Source organism: Dermochelys coriacea, chromosome 10, assembly GCF_009764565.3.
Source record: "Dermochelys coriacea isolate rDerCor1 chromosome 10, rDerCor1.pri.v4, whole genome shotgun sequence".
NCBI lineage: Eukaryota > Metazoa > Chordata > Testudines > Dermochelyidae > Dermochelys > Dermochelys coriacea.
Window position 1 is genome coordinate 23,847,760 of NC_050077.1, and position 24,801 is coordinate 23,872,560.

Genomic DNA, 24,801 nt, shown 5'->3' on the forward strand with positions numbered 1-24,801 from the left:
AGTACTGGGGGAATGGGGTGCTGGGGCAGAGGGAAGGGGTGTAGGCTGGGGGAATTGGGGTGCTGGGGCAGAGGGAAGGGGTGTAGGCTGGGGAATTGGGGTGCTGGGGGCAGAGGGAAGGGGTGTAGGCTGGGGGAATTGGGGTGCTGGGGGCAGAGGGAAGGGGTGTAGGCTGGGAGAATGGGGTGCTGGGGGCAGAGGGAAGGGTGTAGGCTGGGGGAATTGGGGTGCTGGGGGCAGCGGGAAGGGTGTGTAGGAGTGGGGGAATTGGGGGTGTGGGGGCAGAGGGAAGGGGTGTAGGCTGGGGGAATTGGGGTGTTGGGGCAGAGGGAAGGGGGGTAGGCTGGGGGGAATTGGGGTGTTGGGGCAGAGGGAAGGGGTGTAGGCTGGGGGAATTGGGGTGCTGGGGGCAGAGGGAAGGGGGGTAGGCTGGGGGAATTGGGGTGTGGGGGCAGAGGGAAGGGGGTGTAGGCTGGGGGAAGTGGGGTGATGGGGGCAGAGGGAAGGGGTGTTGGCTGGGGGAATTGGGGTGCTGGGGGCAGAGGGAAGGGGTGTAGGCTGGGGGAATTGGGGTGTGGGGGCAGAGGGAAGGGGGTGTAGGCTGGGGGAATTGGGGTGCTGGGGGCAGAGGGAAGGGGGTGTAGGCTGGGGGCATTGGGGTGCTGGGGGCAGAGGGAGGGGGGTGTAGGCTGGGGGAATTGGGGTGCTGGGGCAGAGGGAGGGGGTGTAGGCTGGGGGAATTGGGGTGCTGGGGGCAGAGGGTAGGGTGTAGGCTGGGGGAATTGGGGTGCTGGGGGGCAGAGGGAAGGGGTGTAGGCTGGGGGAATTGGGGTGCTGGGGGCAGAGGGAAGGGGTGTAGGCTGGGGGAATTGGGGTGATGGGGGCAGAGGGAAGGGGTGTAGGCTGGGGGAATGGGGTGCTGGGGGCAGAGGGAAGGGGTGTAGGCTGGGGGAATTGGGGGTGCTGGGGCAGAGGGAAGGGGGGTAGGCTGGGGGGATTGGGGTGCTGGGGGCAGAGGGAAGTGGTGTTGGCTGGGGGATGGGGGGGGGCGGGGCAGAGGGAAGGGGGTGTAGGCTGGGGGGAATTGGGGTGCTGGGGGCAGAGGGAAGGGGTGTAGGCTGGGGGAAGTGGGGTGCTGGGGGCAGAGGGAAGGGGTGTAGGGTGGGGGAATTGGGGTGCTGGGGCAGAGGGAAGGGTTGTAGGCTGGGGGAATTGGGGTGCTGGGGGAGGGAAGGGGTGTAGGCTGGGGGAATTGGGGTGCTGGGGCAGAGGGAAGGGGGTGTAGGCTGGGGGAATTGGTGTGCTGGGGGCAGAGGGAAGGGGTGTAGGCTGTGGGAATTGGGGTGCTGGGGCAGAGGGAAGGGGGTGTAGGCTGGGGGAATTGGGGTGCTGGGGCAGAGGGAAGGGGGTGTAGGCTGGGGGAATTGGGGTGCTGGGGCAGAGGGAAGGGGTGTGTAGGCTGGGGGAATTGGGGGTGTTGGGGCAGAGGGAAGGGGTGTAGGCTGGGGGAATTGGGGTGCTGGGGGCAGAGGAAGGGGTGTAGGCTGGGGGAATTGGGGTGCTGGGGGCAGAGGGAAGGGGTGTAGGCTGGGGGAATTGGGGTGCTGGGGGCAGAGGGAAGGGGTGTAGGCTGGGGGAATTGGGGTGCTGGGGGCAGAGGGAAGGGGTGTAGGCTGGGGGAATTGGGGGTGCTGGGGGCAGAGGGAAGGGGGTGTAGGCTGGGGGAATTGGGGTGCTTGGGGCAGAGGGAAGGGGTGTAGGCTGGGGGAATTGGGGGTGCTGGGGGCAGAGGGAAGGGGTGTAGGCTGGGGGAATTGGGGTGCTGGGGCAGAGGGAAGGGGTGTAGGCTGGGGGAATTGGGGTGCTGGGGGCAGAGGGAAGGGGTGTAGGCTGGGGAATTGGGGTGCTGGGGCAGAGGGAAGGGGTGTAGGCTGGGGGAATTGGAGTATCAGTGAGGACTTGTCTCGTTCTCCATTGATGTCTGGATGTTGTGGGGTTTCTCTCTCCAGCCGTTAGTGGATGACACTGAGGATGTGTCTCTTGACTTTGGGAATGAAGAGGAACTGGCGTTAAGGAAAGCAAAAATCAGGTAAATATTTTAGAAATTTAGTGTAAATTACATGATTATTCCCTTAAATGCTGTATCTTAAAGCAGGAATCTGTGGGAAAGTCACTGGTTATGCTGATAGACAAGCAGAACAGGAAGATGCTCCTCAATGTGCATGAAAACTAGCTGTCCTTTCTTTCTTTCTTTCTTTCTTTCTTTCTTTCTTTCTTTCTTTCTTTCTTTCTTTCTTTCTTTCTTTCTTTCCCTTATACCCCCCAAAGTTAACTGTCCTATCCCCAGTAGTTTAGAAATGTAGGACTAGAAGGGATCTTGAGAAGTCATCAAGACCAGCCTACTGCCATGGGGCAGGACCCAGTGGTTTTCAATCTATTTACCATTGTGAGCCGCAATGCAGCTTTCTGTGTGTTATGTGGGCTGCATCCATACAATATATATACTATCTGTATGGCCCTGAGGCTGTCACATGGGACACAGCCATGTGCTGATTAGGCTGCGGGTCTACCATTGCAATAAACCTAGACCAACCTTGTTTTTAAAACCTCCAATGATGGTGATTCCACAACTTCCCTTGGAAGAGTATGCCAGAGTTTCTTATAGTTAGAAAGTTTTTCCTAATTTCTATCCTAAATCTCCCTTGCTGCAGATTAAGCCCTCTACTTCTTGTCCTACCTTCAGTGGATATGGAGAACAGCTGAGCACCATCCTCTTTTTACATCATGTTTGAGGAACGTTATCAGGACCCCCGCTCAGTCTTTTCTTTCCTCAAGATGAAACACACCCATTTTTTTTAACCTTTGCTCACAGGTTTTCTAAATCTTTTACCATTTTTGTGGCTCTCCTCTGAAGTCCAGTTTGTTCACATTTTTCCTCAAGATTGTTGACCAGAATGGAACACAACTGAGTCCTCACTAATGCCGAGTAGAGTGGGGCAATTATCTCTCATGTCTGACATATGACACTGCTGTTAATACATCCCAGAATATTATCCTTTTTTGCAGCTGTATCACATTGTTGATTCATATTCAATTAGTGATCCAATATAACCCTCAGATCAGTTTCAGCAAGACTACCACCTAACTAGTTATTCCCCATTTTCTAGCTGTGCATTTGATTTTTCCTTCCTAAATGAAGTACTTTGCACTTGTCTTTATTGAAATTCATTTTGTTGAATTCAGACTAATTCTCCAGTTCGTCAAGGTCATTTTGAATGCGAATCCTCTCTTCCAAAGCGCTTACAACCCCTCCCAGTTTGGTGTCATTTGTTAAAATAAGCATACTCATTTGTAATGTATAGGCATACTCTCCACTCCATTATCCAATCATTAATGAAAATATTGAGTAGTACTGGATCCAGGACTGACTGCTGCAGGACTCCACTAGATATAACCTTCTGGTTTGACAGAGAACCATTGATGATTACTCTTCGAGTATGGTCTTTCATCCAGTTGTGTACCTACCTTATGGTCATTTCATTTATAGTCCAACAACTACTTTCAAAAACTGAATGTGGAGTGTTAAACAGGTCACATTTTAGTTTTTAAGGGAGAGAATTGAAAGGGCAGACTAGTGGACAGAGAAAGTGTTAGTTTGCTTTATTTTTTGTTTTTGCTTTTCTGTTTAGCAATTTTTTTTTTTTTTTATCAAATGAGCAAGTCATGGTAGCTCAAGTTTGCTTACTTGATGGCATCAGATACCACCACAGCTCTAGGAATAGTCCAATGGTTAGCATGTGCTTCCTCTGCTGGGTGCACAGCTACAGAGTACCTCAGCAGTAGATATGAGATAGCTGAGTAGAGACTAAGGAAAAACTCTTTTCATATAATCCTGAGATATGAGATTTTCATTAATAGGCAAAAGATAATTACTTTGACGATACCTCACAACTGCCCAAAAGCATACTTTAATGTTTGAGATATTTTTGCTATGCCACATTTACTACTCACCCCAGCATTTTTTTTTCTGATGAAAATATACCAGACACAAAATCAGCTTTGCCTCCTCTTATCTTGATGGAACGGACTGAATTTATTCAATTTAAAAAAAAAAAAAAAAGAAAAAGAAAAATGGCAGCTTAGCCCCTACAGACAAGATCAATTGTGCAAGACTTTGCTATAATTAATTTTAAAAAGTGCATGTGTAGGATGAGTAAATGGCCGCTCTGAATGTTGCAAAGTTTTAGGAAGGTATTTTTCTCAAAATATTCTTACAAACAACTGTGGCAAATTGATTAAGAATAGATTAAACACATCATATGTATAAATAAAGAAGTAGAGTCCAGATCCAATACATATTGAAGGCAGTGGAACGACTTCTACTGGCTTCAAAATGGGTGTTGGTTGGGATCCCAACATAAAAGAAAATCTAGAAGAATTGGCTTTTAGATTGTATTTTCTAGTCTATCATTACTTATTCCAGAGGTTTTTAAATAATAATTCCTTGAAAGCTTAAAATGAAATTTTCATGGGAGCAAATTATTTAACTCCATTTAAAGCAAGGTGGAGTTGCTCACAAGTGCTTTAAATGCTTACAAAATCTTCCTTAATAGAAGAGCTCCATTATTTAAAGAAAAGGGGCAGGGGAGTAGATTAGTCTGTTAGATTTTCAGTACAATTCTAAGACTAAGGGCAAATAAAAATAGAGCAAGATTTGAGCCTTTCAACCTTGACATTGTTTTTAATTAAATGATTTCGCTTCCTCTTTTAAACATCTGTAGCTTTTTTTTTACTGTTAATCTCAAATTAGACTCTTTACAGACACACTAATTCTACTTAACCATTGTCTTCATTTCAATTTGATAAATAAACCTCATTTTGCATGACTTGTTCAATCATGTCTTTTGAGCACTGCTTGTAGGTTATACCCTTCTCCCCCAATTTCTGTTTGTCTAGTCCTAGAATGAACTCCTCAGGCAGGGACTGTGCAGGGACTTCTTTGTTCAAAAAGCACATAGCATAGGAGCTACACCAAATAGACAAAAAAATTATCTGTTTTGTCTTACCATTGCATCCACTTTTTTCCCCAGTGTTGATGGAGGTAACTACTTCCCCTTACTAGTTCCTTCTTCTCTTCACATTTACTCCTGGTTTTCTCCTCTACATTCGCTTGTGCTCACTTACATTCCGCCCCCCGCCACATCCCATTCCAGATACCAGAGAGATGTGCATGAATTACACAACTTCAGTTTGGAAACAGAATTACTTAAAACTAACAGAACCATCATGTGCGTAAACCAAAGCAACTCCATGATTTTATCCTCCTTTCTACTTACTCCCACATTTGTCATGTCAGGTTTTAAATTTATGTCCCAATCTTATGCTCTGATCTATGTGAGCAGATCACTATCAGTGGGGCTCTGTGTAGATACAAGGGTCTGCCTACCTAGACTGAAACACAGGATTGGGGCCTTAGACTGTAAGCTATTTGAGCTAGGAAATGTATTGTCTGCAAAGAGCAATGCAAACCTAACAACACATAGCAATGATGCTATATAATCATTTTCTGAAAATGAAGTCTTTTATTCATAAATCAAGTACAGCAGCAGGCAATGTAAGTTTCCCCATGCCATCCAATCAGTGCATCCTCGCCTCATGATACCGTCTTTGAAGTGACCTGCAAAGGAAAATTTTGCTTCTTTGTAAAGAATTTTTGTGTGATTTGAGGTTATTTTCTGCTTGTTTCATCTTAGAAATAAAAGGAATGTGAGGTCTGTCTTGTTTTGCTGTAGTTCTTCATTAGAGGACCAAGAATATTCGGTAGGCCCTTAAATTAAGGGGTAGTTCTGTTAATCCTTAACAAGAGCTTTCAACTTTTAAGGTATTTGAATTTGATATTTGACAAGAGAAAATTTAACATTCTGAAGAGAAAAATTTCCCTTTTCAATCTGATTTCATTTCCTAGATAGGTGTCAACCTACTTTTAGTTTAGTTTTTCATTTGACTGCAGTGTTTCCTGTTTTTCTTGGAAGACAGGATCTGAATTTCTAAATAAAAAGGGAAAAAAGTAAAAAACAAACCACCAAAAACCTTTTGAGCCCTGCCTTAAATAAAAAAAAAAAAAGTAAATACCCATTGTTTCTTTTTACAGGCCACCATCACAAGAGCCTGATAATTAAGTATCCCTGCTTCCTATTTACTAAGGGGTTGTCTATATTCACTTTTTACACCTATTTAACTACATTGGTACAGTTGCCTAGTATGGATGTAATTAAATCGTATCAAGGTGTAAAACATAAGTATATAATTTTTCAGTAAAACTAATTCAATAAATGCCTTTATATCAGTATAACTATGTCCACACTAGGGAAATGCACCAAATGTAACTAAATTTAGTAAAATGGTAGAAAAATCAGTGTAGACAGGCTCTAAGACTGCCTTGATGGCCATTGTCCACTGAGAATTGAACTGAAATTGCCAAATTAATTTATAATCAATCATTCAGCTATAAGTCCCCGATCCTGCAGCGTGTAGTTCACAGGCAGATTAGTACCCATGTGGAGCCCAGTGTATGCCATACAAATGCAGGATCAGAGTGTGAGATGGTAAATTTTGGTTACTTTTGCCTGGTACTGGCTTTGAATGCGTGAACTAGAGCTAAAGGGTCATTACATTTTAAATCCTATCCACTTAGTTCTCTGCCTCTAATACCAAACTCTAGCAATCACCTTAGAAAAATCATGATGCTATTTCTTTGAACTGCATATTAATATGAATTGGCTTTTTTGTTTACTAATTACGTTGGCCTCTTCTGACTGTCCTTGTATTTCTAGAGGGATTTTAGAAAGGGTGTTTCCTGTTGCAGAAATAATATTGAATTAAGTATAGATAAATACCATTTACCTGTGAATGGATTTCGAAAGGTATACATTTAACTTTGTTCAAAAGGGACACAGGTGTTCTGGCTTAATGTTTTACCTGCTTTATAGCACTTTTCTGCTTGGGAATATTCTGTTAAAAAGCTTATTTAGATAGTAGGAACTAGAAACTGTCAATTGCAGCTCTGAAGCAGAAGAGTGAACAAGTCAACAAATCTATTCCGAGAGGTTTTTTTTTTTCTCTTCTGGTGCATAAATGAGGAAGTAAATTATTGTACCAGATTAATTTAAAGATCCTTTGGCATAAACAGAAATGGACTACACTGAAATACAATAACGTGGAATTCTTTAAGCTTCTGAGAGGTTATTTTAAACAATGGAGTGTAAGTTATAATATACATACATATGCACACATGCACAAAGAAGAAGAGCTGGAACCCTAGCTCTGTGAGTAAGTTCTTGACTGACTAAATCCTTGTAAGGTGGTCCATGTGCTACATGCCAACTACTTAGTCAGTAGTATTTGCTATAGCATGACATATATCAACTAAGATGGGTAAACACACTTCAGTCACTGTTCCCAAGTAGAAAAAGGTGTCAGTCATAAGCTAGTAAAGAAAATGCTGAAGTCATTGAATAAAATATTACACTTTTGCTCAGCATTGTCTGGAATGGCAATACAAGATTGACTGGGATACCATGCTGGGATCTTCAGAAAAAGCAGAAGGCCGTCACTCAGCCGAATATGCAGTTTGTTTTAGTTTATCGTAATCCTACCTTCCAATTTTTTTTAGCTACAGGCTTCCATGGTGAAAAATAAATCTAACTGCCCTTTCAACTAATTATGCCACTTATCTTTGTGTTTTACATTCTGAACTTCCCACAAAGAGGAAGCCAAGTGTAGGTGTTGGATATAAAAAACCACCCAATATATAAAAAGAGAGAGACAGGACACATTAATTTGTGAAGAAGTCAGAAAGCTGTAGAGCATGTCTCATAATCTGTAGAGAGACAGCATTTCATTGCATCACTTCCTCCTCAACATCCACTGCCTTCTTGCCAAAACTCCTGCAAATGACAGTATGTGGTGCAAAAAATAAAATACATTCCCAATTTTAACAATTGTAATGGGACCTATACTCCTGGGAAGTGAGGCAACGATTAACTTGCTTCTTTAAAAGTTGCTTAAAGCTGCTTGCTGAGACCTTTGCAGGAATCTAGAAGGGACTACAGTTGTATAATCAGTGACTTCCCTTCTAAAAGGGAACAGAGAATGGCTTGGGGAACTGAAGCAAACCACAGCACTATCTAGCAGGTTAAGGGAAGCCTAAATACTTGTCCCTTTTTGTATGTATCCACATTTGAAGGGATTTGCTTTGCTTGGCCCTTGAAGGGGAAGAACACTTTGTTTGTTTGTAATAAGTAACTGCCACCTGAAGAACCTTACCCGGTTTTATGTTTCATTTCCTTGCGGGGTGCCTCTGTTAGATTAACACTAATCAGCCTCCAATGAACAGTTTTTGAGCATGGTGTAGAAATCCTTAGTCCAAAGCCAGACCCAGAATTTTCAGTACAAATAATATATTCAATATAGAGTCATGGAGTTTAAGGCCAGAAGAGACCATCAGATCTAGTCTGCTAATGTAATGCTAGCTACCAACACCACCCAGCACCTGCACACGAAACTCAACAACTGGAATTAGATCAAAGTATTACAGCCCACGGAAGACTAGACTACTGTGTGCCACAGACAGAGAATTGGAGGACCCTAAGTTCATCATTGTCTCCACAGTGGCAGGAGAATGATTGTGAGATATACCTAGCTAATCCTGGCAAGTAACCCACACCCACACGCTGCAAAAGAAGGCAAAAATCCCCCAAGGTCACTGCCAGTCTGACCTGCAGGAAAATTCCTTCCCAGTCCCACATAAGAGGATCAGTTAGACCCTGAGCATGTGAGCAAGAACCAGCCAGCCAAGCACCTGAGAGAGAGAGAATGTTTGGTGACATCTCAGAGCCCTGTCCCATCTCCAGCTGTGGTCATCCTGCTGCTTCGAAGGATGCTTCTTCCAGTGAACACCTATCCAAGTCTGGGATCAGAACATCACTAAGTCCTGGTAGCACTATTAACACCCTGATGTCCCTCAACATTAGTACAGCTAATACATTCCAGCAACTGGTCTATTCTGGCAGCCGTTACCCACCACTTGTCTGCCTGGTTTTGCTCCATCACTAACATCAGCACAATGCACCTTTTATGTGAGGCTCTCCTTGGTACTTACCACAGCAGAGAGTAACAGTTACATGCCTTTCTGGGCCATTTAATTAATGTCACAGGTCTTCCCAGACATCCTGGCAATGACTGTATAGCTCAAACGCCCTACATTTCCCCATATTGAATTGCTGTTAAAATCAGAAAGTGTGAAACGTACATTCCTCATTATTCCTACTGGAGTGAGGTTGACACCCGTTACAGATCTGCAATAGTAATTCAGTACTCCCAGTACTTTCCAGTGTAATCCTGTCTTTACACAGAAGCTGCTCAGAGGAAGGAGGAAAAAAAAAAGCTTTCATCTAAAATTTCATATGCTTAGTTGTAAACTAGAAGATGGTTTTTGGAAAGTTTGAGGTTAGTGTGGGTACAAACAGAAGAGTGATTAAATATCGACTCATCTGTTTACCTGGATTTGTTCCCAGTGTCGTTCTTGCTTTTTTAATAAAGTGAGTTTCTCTCTTCTGTGAACACTGCATTGCCAGTTGGTTCTGGAGGAATGAAGTATTTTGTTCTGGCTAGCACATCATAAACAATTATTAACTAAGTCTTGACTGCAGGAGCTTTGACTGGTGCGGATTAATGAGCCAGAAAAGCTTAGTTTTCAGATTCCATGGCAAGTTTGCTGGGCTGATAAGGGAAAAAATGAAAAAGGATTTGATATGGAAATTAACATGGCACACCATAGTGCCATTTGAGTATAACTCTCTGGCATAAACATATGTTAATCATATCCTTTTGAAAATACTACTATCTACAAAAATTTATCATTGCCCACTCCTAACTAAAACTTAAACATCACATTTGGAACGCAAAGAAAACTATTGCATTAAGGCTTTACACTTATTTTGCAATCTTTTACTTTAGTCAGAGTTAATTCATTTAAATGTTAACATCTACAAGACTTCTAGCAATGTCAGTTCATTTCTGGAAGTAATCATTTTCGATAGGACCTATTCCATAAGTTCATCTTCACCTCTGGATAATATCAAATCACCCAGCCAGGTATTTTGATCTGTTAATATTACTGTATCTTGCTGCTTAAGTTTTATAAATACTTGGCTATACTAATTAATGGCAGCTTTATAGGGACAATTTCAACATTTTATATGCAGGCAACATTGTGAATTTTATGTTGGAGATCCAACACTGGGTCTACTGCTCTCCCTTCCTGCTACTTGTCAAATTTAAGTGTTGGCTATTTCTTATTCATTTAAAAAAATAACTTTATTTAGAGGATCAGTAAAGATATACAGGAGGGGTTCTCAAGCTGAGGGTTGGGAGGTTTTGACCTGGGGGGGGGGTCATGAGCTATCAGCTTCCACCCCAAACCCTGCTTTGTCTCCAGCATTTATAATTGTGTTATTATATATAAAATTATAATACATATAATTTATAAGGGGTGGGGGTCGCACTCAGAGGCTTGCTATATGAAAGGGGTCATCAGTACAAAAGTTTGAGAACCACTGCTATACAGTATTTTTGCTATACCTTGCATAATAGCATTAATTATTAAAACAGGAAATTGGACTAATTTTTGATTAACTATAACAAATTAGCTGCCTTATTCAGAAGGTGAATTGTGTTTTTCTGGCACAGGGTAGTGATAGGTGAAGTCCTAAAATGGAAATGCCTTCAAAATTAATTGGCAAGCTAACACTGAAATCAGTATATGTGCTAATTAAATATTAGTCTGCTACCTTGCGGATGGAATCTGTTGAGTAAGCAAGATAAAACATTCCTCAATAAAACAGCATTCCTGCTGAACAGGACAGATACAATTTCACCTTCTTTCCAAAGGGACAAGGTTACTTTAAGTGTCTGGGTTTTTGCTTATCAGCTGAACAGGTCCAACTAACCATTGGAAATGTAAATTGAGCTCAAAGTCACACACTTCACAGCTTGTAGAGGCTAAGCTTATTGTATATACCAGGAGCTCCTTGCATTTCTCCATTCTCTCCCACAAGCTCCTTCTGTGCCACACTCCTATCCCCTTCTGTTTCAGGGTTCCCCTGAAACTCTTCCCTGCCACCCCCATTTCCACCTTCCCCCACCATGCCAGGGGCTGTGTATCTCCATCCTCCACCGCACCAGGTGTTTTGTGTGCCCTTCTCCCCCCCCCGCCCATTCCTGGGTCTCTGTGTACAACCCTCTTTCCCAGGTCCTCCAATCTCCCCCGCCACCAGGGGTTCAGTCCTCAATTAACCCTCCACCTGTACCAGGGTCCTGCGTTCTCCCCCTTCTGCCAGGGGCTAATTGCACCCTCTTTCCCATACCAAGGTCTCCCTAGTCCCTCCCAGGATTGCGTGTGCCCCTAGTCTCACCAATATGCCAGGGGACTACCTACAACAAATGATAAAAGAAGCTAGATTTTTTTGTTCTAAATTGGGAGAAGAAGGAATGTTTATAGGTAATAGGCAACACAATCTTCCTTTTAGTCTTATGCTGAAACTTAGCTAGTGGGAAAACTATGATAGGATGTAGATCCCTTATTCAACAAATTAATCATATGCATTTAAGTAGATATCACATGTTTTTCAATAGCATTTCATAAACATTAAATTGCAACATTGGTAAATATTGTAATATGTTTTCTCTCAAGTTAGTAAGTGTTCTGGATTGTTTTTCTAGGCATCCCCTGGCTACCTTTTTTCACCTGTTTTTCCGAGTGAGCGCTATTGTTACCTACTTGCTCTGTGACTGGTTCAGCAAAAGTTTTGTTGCCTGTTTTGTCATTATTCTTCTCCTTCTGTCCTTTGACTTTTGGTCGGTTAAGGTAAGAACATTCTGAATGAATAATGAAGTTTAGAAATATTCTGTTTATTTCTTGATTTTGATTTTTCTTAATGACAAATACAGTGAAAAATAAATATCAGATAATCGTGTACTGCTCTTCCTTTATTAAACTTGCTGAACAGCTTTGTTTTAATTAGATGGAAGCATCATTTACATGTTTTAGTACAAATATTAAGGAAGTTACCTCACCTATGGTAGTCTTGTTTATGCTTTGCCTTTGGAATCAGGTAAGGTAGCGTTCTATGCCTTAGTGATTTTTACATTCAATTTAAAGAGCAGAATTCATTGATGAGCTCCAAAAAGGATGATAGCTATAATATCAGGGCCTTTGAGATTGAGAAGCTGTTGATGTAGGAGGGGGAAAAATCATTAACATAATTTTTCATTTATACATTTTTAAAAATCCTGGAGTCTAGGCACCCTGAAAGTTTAAAGAGAGATACCATAAATTTGTAATAACTTCAGAATATAACCCCATAGCTTTAATGCAGTTCTAAACCAGTTAATAATAGGGAAAATGCAAAGGATCAGAGAGAAGGACTAAGGCACTGATTTTACTATCAAATCCATGTGGGTAGACTCTTGTGCCTGCATTGAACCCCCATAGAAACCAGTGAGGCTCTGCATAGATACCCAGGATCACTGAAGTCCTGATCCTACAGTTTGAACTGCACAAGACAGCAATATTGCCACTAATGTGATGGGCCTTCTGAATTTGACCCCATCTTGTAGCAAAGTCTAATGATAGTGACAGGAAAATCTGTCATTACTCACTAGTTATTTGAAAAGCAATTTTAAAATGAAGACAAACTGACGAAAACAAACTTTTAATTTTTTTCTGCCTGGTCACGATGTCTTAGAAAGCTTTGGACAACTTTAAAAAACCCCAATGTATTTAAATTTTTGGTCAAAGAGATAAAAATTGATCTATATGTTAAGTCTAGGATTTTTTTTTTTTTTTGGTCTGGGCAAGAAAAGAAGCCTAGAAGAAAGAAAGAAAGTTACCTGGGCTATAAAGCCTGTGGATGTCCTTACCTACATATGTGGCTTTCCATTTTACTTCAAAAGTTACTGAATAAACATTGTTCCTGTATTATACTAAATATAGATTATATTTTGATTTTGGCAAGGGCCTTTGGATGCATTAAAATGGGCAATTGAATATATATGTTAACCTCGCATTCAAAGAAAGTCTTAGAATGAAGGGAAAAGGGAGAGAAATGGAACAAGGACTGGTATGTTAGTTTATAGATGCATGTTGATATAATGAAACATTTGTACAGTAATCATTCATATGTAAAAATTAGTGCCTAACTTGTTTGTGAATCTTTGTTACTTGCTTGTTTATAATGAATGTTCCTCTTTCCTGTCTGTTCTATATCATTTTGGATTTTCCCTCTTACATTCACAGTGTGACTGCGTGTGCCCCTGATGAACTTAACTAGCTGAATAACTCCTCTTGTAATTGATTTGGGAGAGACATTTTTCCACTGAAATAAAATTGCATTGTATTAATGCTTATATTAGAACCGTATTATAAGGCTCTATAGTTCATTGAGCTAGTTGATTTAGGGAAATAATTGATTAACTTTGTCTCTAGAATGTAACTGGAAGACTCTTAGTTGGCTTACGTTGGTGGAACCAGATTGATGAAGATGGAAAAAGCCACTGGGTTTTTGAAGCAAAAAAGGTACTTTTAAAGTAAGAACTATAGTAAAACATTATCCATGGTACAATGTATAATGATAAACAGCTGATAAGTAGCGATGATACACTATTAAGTGTAGTTAATTCTGGAATTTTAATGTGTAAAGGATATTTTTATCCAGATTTTACAGCTCTTGGGGTAAATTTACAGAGCAATATTAAAGGAATTGAGAGCATATTTGAGGGTTTTTTCATAGCACTAAACTTTTGTTGTGCTACAGTTTCAACACTTTGACCTTGGTGACAACAACCTGGTTTTATGACATAATTTATATAATCTTATTGCTTGTAGATTTACAGTTTCTATTTCCTGGAGAGAGAACATCATGTGATAGCTATTTGCCCACTCCTGTTACTGACGGCAGTTCTGTTCTGAAATTCAAGAACTGTGCTGGAAATGAAGGTTACCTATCTATAACCAGAGTTCTTTGAGATGGACTTTGCATATTAAAATTCCTGGGTGCAGCTCAGACAGTGGAATCTTTTCATAGCAGTGCCCATTAGAGTGCTCATGTATCCCTCCTACCTCTTTCCCTTGCATTCTTGAATGAACTAGGGCAAGGTTATAAAAAGGCATATGGTACCTTTTGCTACTTCAGTTCCTTTCACCACTTCCTCAGACTTAAGATTCTATTAAGATTCCAAGAAAGTGGGTGGGGAGTGTCCATCTCAAAGGACAAGTAAGTAAGAGGATACTCAAAGAAATGAAGGTTACTATTCCATTTATGGAGTACTGCTTGCCAAACTTTCTTATAAGTGGGAAGGTGGGACTTAAGAGTGCTAACTGAAGCCAAGGCCAGATAGCAGTGTTTTGTAAATGTATGTATAGAGCTCCAAGTAGCATACTTACAGAAATGCAATTGGAACATGGCTAGGGCATGTTATGGAAGTAGCGTGTAACCGATCTCCAACAAGAGAGAGAATGGATGCTTTCCTCAGTTTGACAAATGTGAAAGTTGGATATCACCTTGGGAATGAATCGATGATTAGAACAGAGCATCATCTTATTCTTGCGAGAGAGTGAATGGAAGATTAGCCAGAAAGAGTCTGTAGTTCATTCATTTGCCTAGCTGATGTTCTGGCTACTGTGAAAGCCATTTTAATAAATAGAAGGAACAGAGAACAGGCTGCTGTAGGTTGAAAGGGAGGCTTCATTAGCTGCATAAAGACTAAATGGGGATCCCATGCTGGTACTGGTGGATACATATGGGCAAGTCTCTTCATAATTATCTTTCTGGGCCTGATGGGTAGCTTTAGCTGTTACGTGAACTTTCGAGGATATAGAAAAACCTGAAAGCTTTAATTGAAGCAATTATTCAAGAACAGACTTAAGTGGTGCCAGTGGTAGTGTTCTGCTGTTTTGATGTGGCGGGGGGGGGGGGAAGAAGTATCTGGGGATATCTGCAACAACTCATCCAACCTTCTCTTCTCTCGTGGACAGATCTGAGAATAACTAACAGGAGCCTTCCTCTTATTCCAACCTTAGAGGCATTTGGGCTTCCATAGTAAAAGTTGGTGCGGTGCGGATGAACAACTGCCAGCTCTGGAATAATCTTCAGATCTGAAGTGATCTTCAGAACTGGGGATGACTCTTAGGCAAGGATTTACCCTGACCTGAAATCTTGTCTTTGATTTAGAAACCGATGTTTTGATCCAGATCCAAGAGATTGGAGGAGTCTCCTGAATAGGATTTGGCTCTGCTAACAGGAGTTGCCTTGTCTTTCACTGTGTTTCTCGGAACCAAAGTACACCAATATCAAGATTTTTCAGAGTTCAGCATTGACTGTCTGAGCACTTAAAGTTTAGATCAGGTGATCTGCCCTGAGGTAGAGATCAGAACCTTATGTATAGTATTTTTCATCTTCTCACTCTCCAAGGTGTGAGAAGCTGACACTGGCCTTTTCACCTTAGATGCAGGACCCGTTGGATGAGTATGATCCAGGAGGTTTTGCAGTCAGAGCTGCTTGAAGCAATAAGGTTTGCAGTCTCTTCTGGTGCCCTTTGTGTAGTTTTGGAGAGTGACCCTCTCTGCAGGTATAATGCTCTGCGATAGGCATCGCATTCCAGGAACACTGCTGGACAAAAGCACACCTTATGAAGTCAGATCTCTTAAATTTTCAGATCTGCCATGGAACTGGAATTGAAATCTCAACTAAGAACAAAGAATAAAAAACTAAAGTTTAACACTATACTAAGCTAAGGTACTGCATTTTTTTTTAAGAGAATGATTTGGGTGTGATGGATCCAGAGAGATTCATGTCAGGCTACTGCCCTGTTGGAAGAAACTGAAGTGGTAGAGGGCACCTTGCCCCCTTTATATTGGGCTCGCCTTCAAACATTCTGGAATGCCAAGGACTGCATGAGTGCTCTAACAGAAACTGCTATGAGAAGGTTCCAGTCTGCTGCACCCACTGGTGTATCCCCGGAGTGGGAATATGCTGAGGACATGCTATAAATTTTCCTAGCAAGCTGTTGGGGTAAAGATTCATCAGTGTTTCCAACTTGGATGCTATAACTTTTCTGACCATATTGGATTTATGTTCTATAAAAAAGCCACACTCTTTGTTTACAAGACCTATGCACTGATCTTTACTTTGCAAAGAGTGGAAGGCTTGCTCTAGTTAAACCATTGCCTCCCTTTTTGTGCTTCACTCTAGCTCTTCATACGTTCCACTTTCACTCAAGACAACTCAGCATTTTTGTAGATTGAAAACAATTCTGTTTGTGCATACAAGAATATGTTAAAGTCAAATTAGTACTTTAACTAGCAGTAGTGTCTGAGTTACCTCTGCAGGAGTCAGCTCAGACATGGCTCTGCAGTTACCAAGTTAAACAGTAATCTTGAAGGATTCCCTTCATATTTAACAAAGAATGAAGTCTGCGTGGTGCTAGGCAGGACCTTCACCGTAAAATATATCAAACATTTAATAGTAATTTGTGCAAATAAAGTGAAATCTGTCATTATTATACACAATAATAGAAGAGCTGGCTTGCATTTCATGATTTCTAAATTGTAGAATGTTGCAAGCTTGAAACATATAGGATGCCAATTTATTCTAGGTGGCTTTCCAGATAGTTATGTCATTGCTCATTTGCAATGGAGCATTTTACACAGCATAAGGTATGTCTAGAGTAGACCAGTGGTCTCCAACCTTTTTACGCAAAAGATCACTTTTTGAATTTAAGGGCAACCCAGGATCTATCCCGCCTCTTCCCCAAAGCCTCCCCACCTCCCTCCGTTGCTCACTCTCCCCCACCCTCACTCACTTGCACCGGGCTGGGGCAGGGGGTTGGGAGGGGGTGTGGGCTCTGGTCTGGGGCCAAGGAGTTCATAGTGTGGGAGGGGCTCCGAGCTGAACCTGGAACAGGGGGTTGGGGTGAGGGGTGCAAGTTCTGGGAGAGAGTTTGAGTACAGGAGGGGGCTCCAGGCTGGGGCAGAGTGTTGGGTGCAGGAGGGGTTATGGGGTGCTGGCTCTGGGAGGCGGGGGGGGTTAGGACTGGGACAGAGGGGTCGGGGTGCAGGAGGGTGTATGGGGTGCTGCTCGGGGAGGGGGCTCAGGGCTAAGGTGCGGCCACCCGCTGGACAGCGTTTACCTCAGGCGGGTCCTGGTCGGCAGCGCAGTGAGGCTAAGGCAGGCTCCCTGCCTGTCCCAACCCCAACGCGTGCCTGGGAGGAGCAGGTGTGGGGGCATGCGGCTCTGCACACTGCCCCTCTTCAGGCACCACCCCTGCAGCTCCCAATGGCCAGGAACAGAAAACTGTGGCCAATGGGAGCTGGGGGGGCAGTGCTTGCAGGCAGGAGCAGCGCGCAGAGACCCCTGCCCCCCATGGGGCAGTACTGGCCGCTTCCGGGAGCTGGGGCAGGCAGCCTGCCTGCCTTAGCGGCCGCCCCACTGCCACCCACAGAGATCGCGATTGACTGGGAGAGTCTCTAGCATCGACTAGTCGGTGACCACTGGAGTAGACTGATCTGTGCTCCTAGTTTTTCCAAAATCCAAGGTGAAGTTAAATATGAGCCAAAATGACACTTTGATTTTTGAGAATTAAGAGGCAGTTCAGTTCACAATTTGCTCCTAAAATATTATTATCCTGTGTGACAAAGCTCTGTCCTCGCCTCCGTGGGTCCTGCATTTCCTGGCGGATTTCGCTAGCCTCAGAGGCTCACTGTGACCCTCCACATAACCCTTCTTTCTCTAGAGACAAGGGTCACAGTCTACTGAGCCATTTTCATCATAAGCCAGTGAGGGAGGTAAGGAGAAGTTTTCCTTCCTTGCACAGTCTCTGTTGTCTCCCAGTCTCAGTGATTGATCAGGGGCAAAGGTGTGGGGGGTGCCCAGGCCCACCCTCTACTCCGGGCTCCAGCCCAGGGACCCTAATAGTATCAGCTGTGTTAGCTGATCTTTTAGAAACATGACATGTACAATTCCCTGGGCTACTTCCCCCACAGCAGCCCTCTCTTCCTCAAGCTCCACTTCACCCTTATCTCAGGGCCTCCTTCCTTGTGCCTGATATGGTGTGTACTACTCAGCATCTCCAACCGCACAACTTCTTCCCACAGCTCCTGTCATGCACACCCACCTGCCTGACTGGGAGGCTTTTAACTAGTTTTAGCCAGCCCCTGATTGGCTTCAGGTGTCCCAATCAACCTAGCATTCTCCTTGCCTTCTGGAAAGTTCTTAATTGGCCCCAGGTGTCTTAATTGACCTGGAGCAGCTTCCATTTCACTTAACCTGGTACCAGGGATTTGATTAGCCTGGAGCTAATATATCTATCTCCCACTACTCTTCCATAGCCTCAATCCCAGACACCTGCCCCTTTTGTGGTGTGAGGGAAATCCTGGCGCGCACACATACCTGGAGTGTGCCAGGCTGCAGCCCCTATTCCGGCTCCTCACCAATATTTTATTACGTTTTTGGTTGCACTTTTCCCCTCACCTTCTTATTTATGCACTCCCTATCTGTGGCCCCACAAAGTCACGGGATCTCCTAGTCAACCTCCTCCTGGCCCTAGCTAAAATGGCCATCTATAAAACCAGAGTGAGGAGGTTGTCCGATGGAGTCTCCTGTGACTGTAGGGCCTATTTCCGATCCTCGGTCCGTTCACGTATCCAGGCAGAGTTCCTCTGGGCGGCATCCTCTGACTCCCTTGACGCCTTTGAGGAGCAGTGGGCACTGTCCGGGGTTCTCTGCTCGGTGTCCCCGTCCAGTTCCCTTCGTTTGACCCTTTGACCACACTCCTGTCCCTGTTGTTTCATTAGTTGTCCCCCAGAATTATTTGGTATCTAGGTCCTGTGGATCCCCCTTTTAGGCTGCGGGGGATCCTTTAGCAGTGGACGGGCTTCGCCCGCCCACTTCCCGGATCCCAGTAGGACTACTCTTCCATAGCCAACTGGCCTTGCCCCATCACACCTGCCTGTTAAACAGTGTTCTAGGGTACTCATTCTAGGGTACTTCATAATTCTGTATCATTTAAATAAAATCAACTGAGTTCTATCAATTAGTATGTTTCCTTTCATATTGTTGAAGATAAACTTGGATTTTAATGGCGGTTTCATGCAGAATATAAATGTCTAAAATGCTTGGTGGTTCAACTAGTTACCCAGCATACCTATGGTACTAAGTAGAGTTCAGGGCATGACTGTCTGTGTAAATAAAATTCATACTGTATTTAGAAGCTGTATATTGTTTTCCAATGCTGCAATGATTTCAGTTAAGGGAATGCCAGTCTAAGGAAGCATAGAGCCAGGCAATAGGAAATAATTTATTTCAAGTAGCTAAGCTACAGCTGATATTATATAAAACACAACAGAAACAGGAACATATAAATGCATACAAATTACCTGTGAAAGGAATGTCTCAATCCTTAACTACTGTTAGGATATTTTGGTAACTAAAACTAAATGTTTTTCTTTCTAGGTATCTACAAGCATAGCTGCCTCAACTGAAGTTGAAGCTCGAATCTTTTGGCTTGGACTGATTATCTGTCCAGTTATTTGGACAGTGTTCTTTTTTAGCACTTTGTTTTCCTTGAAGTTGAAATGGCTGGTAAGCATGGGGTAACGCCATATGAGCTGTAGGTGATAAGTGCAGTGAAGGGGAAAGGAGTGGAAAAACAAGTCTATTGAAAATACAGTTTTAAGTTAGATTCTGTAGGAAGTAAGAATTTAAGTTATAAGATTACAATGACAGCTTCAAGAAGTTTGTAGAGCAGGTTTCTATTCCCAAACTGAAGTTAATTCCTTAGGCCTGGCACAGACTTTATAATTCCTTACTCTCCACCCCTCACTAGGTTCTGGTCAATCAACCCTCTTCTCCTGAGTCAAATGTTTCTGCTGGCAGCCACCACTGCAGCTTCAGTTCAGAAAACTCCACCTATACAATATCCCAAACTAAAAAACTATTAGTTCCAGAGAAACAGAAAAGGAGAAACCACTCTGCAGTTGGGTTTTACTTTTGCATGTCTTCTTGGGACTTGGATAATATTTGTACTAACATCCTCTAATCCTTGCACCACCCAGCCTCCTGGTCTCCATGACTTGCAACAGACCACTCTGTCACACTGCATCGTTTAATATTTTGGCAGGCCTTACTGGAAATAAGCAATTGCTGCTTCTTGTCAGTACCACCATACTGGCTTTTCTAGGGCTGTAATGTAACAAGTCCTATAGCAGGACTCGTACGTGTAAAGATGAACATTTTAAAGATATTGAAATCGCTTGCATTGGTGGTGGGCAACTTGCAGCCTGCATGTAGCCCATCAGGGTAATCTGACTGTGGGCCGTGAGACATTTTGCTGACGTTGACCGTCTGCAGGCATGGCCCTTCACAGCTCCCAGTGGCCGCGGTTCACCATTCAGATTATCCTGATGAGCCGCATGCGGGTTGCCACAGGTTGCCGACCACTGGTGTATAGCATATGCTTGAAATGAGGCCTTTTAAACTTGTTCCAAAATAAGATACTGTTTTCTAGAAAATGTTTGATTCTTTCTTTGGAAGAGAGTACTACCAATAATATTAATTTTATTAAGTTCATTAAACAATTAGATGGATAAGTGCAAAGTACTATACTTAGGAAGGAAAAATCAAATTCACAGCTACAAAATGGGGAATAACCAGTAAGGTAGTAGTACTGGTGAGAAGGAACTGGGTGTTATAGTGGATCACATGTTGAATATGAATTGACAGTGCGATGCAATTGAGAAAAAGATTAATATTCTGAGATGCATTAACAGGAGTGTCATATATAAAACACAGGAGGCAATTGCCCCACTCTGTTTGGCACTGGTAAGGCCTCAGTTGGAGTACTGAGTCCAGTACTTGGCACCACACTTTAGGAAAGGCTTGGACAAACTGGAGAGAGTCCAGAGGAGAGGTTTTATCGTTTTTTGGCTGTCACCATTTAATCACCAAATAAGCACCATTTTTTCCATGCATTGTGGAAAAAGTAACCATGTAACTTTTCTAAATTGTTTAGAAAAACCTGATCCCTGAGGAATGGTTAAAAAAAATGGGCACATTTAGTCTTGAGAGAAGACAACGGGGGGGGGGGGGAACCTGTTATGTCTTCAGATTTGTTAAGGGCTGTTATAAAGAGGACAGTGATCAATTGTTCTCCATGTCCACTGAAGGTAGGACAAGAAATAGTGGGCTTAATCTGCAGCAAGGGAGATTTAGATTAAATATTAGGAAAAAAACTTTGATTATAGGGATAGTTAAGGTCTGAACAAGGCTTCCAAGAGGTTGGGAATCCCCATCATTGAAGGTTTTTAAGAACAAGTTAGACAAGCATCTGTCAGGGATGGTCTAGATATAGTTGGTTCTTTCTCAGTGCAGGGGGCTGGACTTGATAAACTCTGGAGGTACCTCCAGCAGTCCTACATTTCTATGATTCTGAAAGCTGCTCTATTAGAAAATGTTTACCAAATTGTTTTGTGGTACTAAAATTATTCTTTCTGCAAATGTTGGCACATCTTCTAAACTGTACTCTTAAGTCTTTCATAAATTTGCAAATTATTATAGAACCTCCTTTGTAGGTAAAATTTGTGGCATTCCAGGTTAAATTAAAATAAAGGTCTTGTAAATAGCGGGTAGTGAGAATTTGGCTAGGAATGTCTTAAAATGAAGGGAACATGACTTTATGTAGATTTAAAGAGTTATTCTTTTGAGTCAGACTTTAGGCACAAAGCACTGACAAAATGGGTGAAGCTGGAAGGAGTGAGACCAGAGCTGGGGGAAAAAAAATGATTTCCACCCTTGAAATGTAAAGTGAGACTTCCCAAAAAAGGCTCTTCTGTCGGTGGTAGGGAGGAGTGTTACTGATTATTTACACTTCCTAAAATGCAGTTTTAATTATTATTTGAAGGTAAATTCCTTTTGATATTTCTTACATTAATCAGCATTATCAATTTTTCCACACTAAGCTGTTGATTGTCTATAGCCTCATAAAGAGACAAGTTGGGTGAGGTAATACCTTTTATTGGGCCAACTTCTGCAGGCTCTTGTCATAGCTGGAATCTCCCTTCAAGCTGCTAACTTATATGGATACATCCACTGTAAATTAGGAGGGAAAAAAAGCATCAGCAAAGTAACTTCAAGGTTTTTGTCACAGCAGATGTTTCAGAGGGTAAGTATTAAGGTTCGTTGTTATTCTCAATAGTTGCATTATGTATGTGTTTTCCACGGCAGCTTTTAAGGAATTGGGCATTATGCTGATTTACACTTTGATAAACGTGATTGAGGAATGCCAGGTTGTGCTTTATAGTGAGTTGTGTTCATCACGTATACATCTAAGTGGACCTACAGATTTCCTGTGCACGAATAATATCAGCGCACAAGTCTGTCAACACTTTAAGTCTCAGACTAGTGGTCCCTCTTTCTGAAATGCAAAATTAATGTTTAATCTGAAAAACCAGTTTGGGAATTGTACGGTCTAACTGCTGCACTGCAAAAGAGTAAGTGTGACCTGAGCAGAGAAGCCAAAAGGACCCATTGACAAGGACTGCTTTGCAATAAATGAAGAAGTTTGTTGAAAAGTGGCCTGTAATTAGGGCCTATAAAATTGTCCTGGTATTTGTTTGAGTTCTGTTCATGGTTTGGGGTATGGTACAAGAAAATATCTTGCTGCTGCTACTACATCCTTTTCTTTTATGGATGTGGATGGCAAAGACCAACAAATCAATTTCTACTTTCTCAAAAGGTGCAGAATTGAGTAACTTAAGAAAATAAGCACCATTTTTTTCTCATGCATTGTGGAAAAAGTGACCATGTAACTTTTCTAAATTGTCTTGTTTGCATGTATGAGGTATAAAAGAATTAGACAATGTGTTTTATAACAAACCCATTCCGTGCTCTTGTATTACCTCCTTGGAATAGTTTAAGATTTTGTAAAGTACTTTAGAGACGTCAGCAAAAATGATTGAGGAATGATTGCAGTAGATGTTCTAGATCAGGGATCTCAAACTCGAATCGCCACGAGGGCCACATGAGGAATAGTACATTGGCCCGAGGGCCACATCACTGACCGCCCCTACCCACGCTGCCATCGGCCCCGCCCCCACTCTACCCCTTCCGTGAGCCACCACCTCTTCTCCACCTCCTCCCTTGGAGGCGGGAAGCACCTACAGGTAGGCAGAGGAGTGGGGATGTGGTGCGCTGGGGGGGGGAGGAGCCGCAGGAAATAACTCCAGGGGTGCAGGGAGCTTGGTGGGCTGCAGGAAATAACCCCATGGCTGTGTTTTTGAGACCCCTGCTCTAGATACTAATGCTGGAGCAGCATTAGGTTAGAAGAAAATCATCTTTAGCTTTCATGTGTTCATTCTACAGGAGAGACAAGAAGAAATTCAGGGTATGGATGTCCTGAAGGATATGGAAATACATAACCACTAGGTGAGACTGTAAGTTGAGGACTGATATTAGAAAAATGGATAAGCAATAAGACATTTATTAAGTAACACTATTCTAGAGCATCAACCCTGTCTGAACAAGAGTAAAAATAATTGCTTGATCAAAACATGTCAAACTCAGATTTTTAGTGACAGAGTTCCTTTGTTGCAGTTATAAGCTAACACCTTAAGATAAAAAGGCAATGTGTTAAGTAAAAAAATTGAAATTTTCCTTCCTAAACAGGCCAAAGACTAGCTTTATATCCTACCATGCAAATTTCTTGCTTCTGTTTGAGAAGTTAATATAGAGTTTGTTAATGATTGGGGTCATTTTAATCATTAAGACAAAAGCCTCTGGAGGATTCCTGCTCTCTGGGTGTTTCTAATACTCAGTTCTGTGATATTCATACTATATAGATCAGGCAGCATAATTTCAGAAGTGTAATAAAAAAGACAACTGCAATTTTCCTACAATACGTGCTTCTCATTTCTCAGAGTTTGGGATGTGTAACCATTGTACAAGTCAGAAGACTTAACACTCAGGATGAGAATACCCTTCTTGAGTGAGTGCAGAGCAGAGTAATTAGCCATCCCTTTTTTCTTTCTTTCCTCTGGCTAATTTCTGGCATGAAGGAGTGGGGTCTGGAATCAGAGATTGGGATGAGAAGAGCAGAGGAAAGGCACATTTGAGAGGGATTTCTGGCAACACAGCACTTTATTACTTGGTGAATTAAATTCCTACAAATAAATTAAACCTGAACACTGACTTATTTCATTGATATAAATCAAGTAGGCAGCAAGCTCCTTCAAGTCAACTCATTCTGTTATGCAGCTACACAGTCAAGTTTATATTGATTTAAATTTGAAAGCACATGCAGTTAATTTTCCTTTGACACTTGCCCTCTAGTTTCCTTGTTTGTAATACAAGAAATTAATATTAATTTGTCTAAGTAAAAAAAAAAGGTTAGTAATTTATTCCCAGTAGGCTGAAACTTATTTTTCTTTTCCCAGACACTGATCACTAAAGAGGAGACAATCCTAAATTTAAAAGTGACTGCACTCTAAATATGGAACTGTACTAATCAAAGAAAAAAAATGTCAAAGTGATCTTATCCAGTGAAACTCAGCATGGAAATGCACACTACAATTAATCCTCAAATGAAGGAGGCTTGAAAGTACCAATATTTAAAAAAAGAGACTCAGGTAAATGTTCCAGTGAAAATATGTATTTAATGTATAAGAGTTTCTGAATAAATTCTATATGTGAA

The 24,801-nt window shown here is 42.2% G+C and overlaps 1 protein-coding gene across 1 annotated transcript; it reads left to right on the forward strand.

The window, feature by feature from the left end:
* Positions 1–1,985: 1,985 nt before the first annotated feature.
* TVP23A (trans-golgi network vesicle protein 23 homolog A) lies at positions 1,986–24,801 on the forward strand. Its single transcript, XM_038419209.2, has 7 exons — positions 1,986–2,089; positions 11,782–11,926; positions 13,547–13,636; positions 19,569–19,697; positions 22,147–22,275; positions 23,475–23,537; positions 24,545–24,801. The coding sequence occupies exons 1-6, from the start codon at positions 1,986–1,988 to the stop codon at positions 23,535–23,537; spliced, it is 660 nt and encodes a 219-aa protein (XP_038275137.1). The 3' UTR covers positions 24,545–24,801.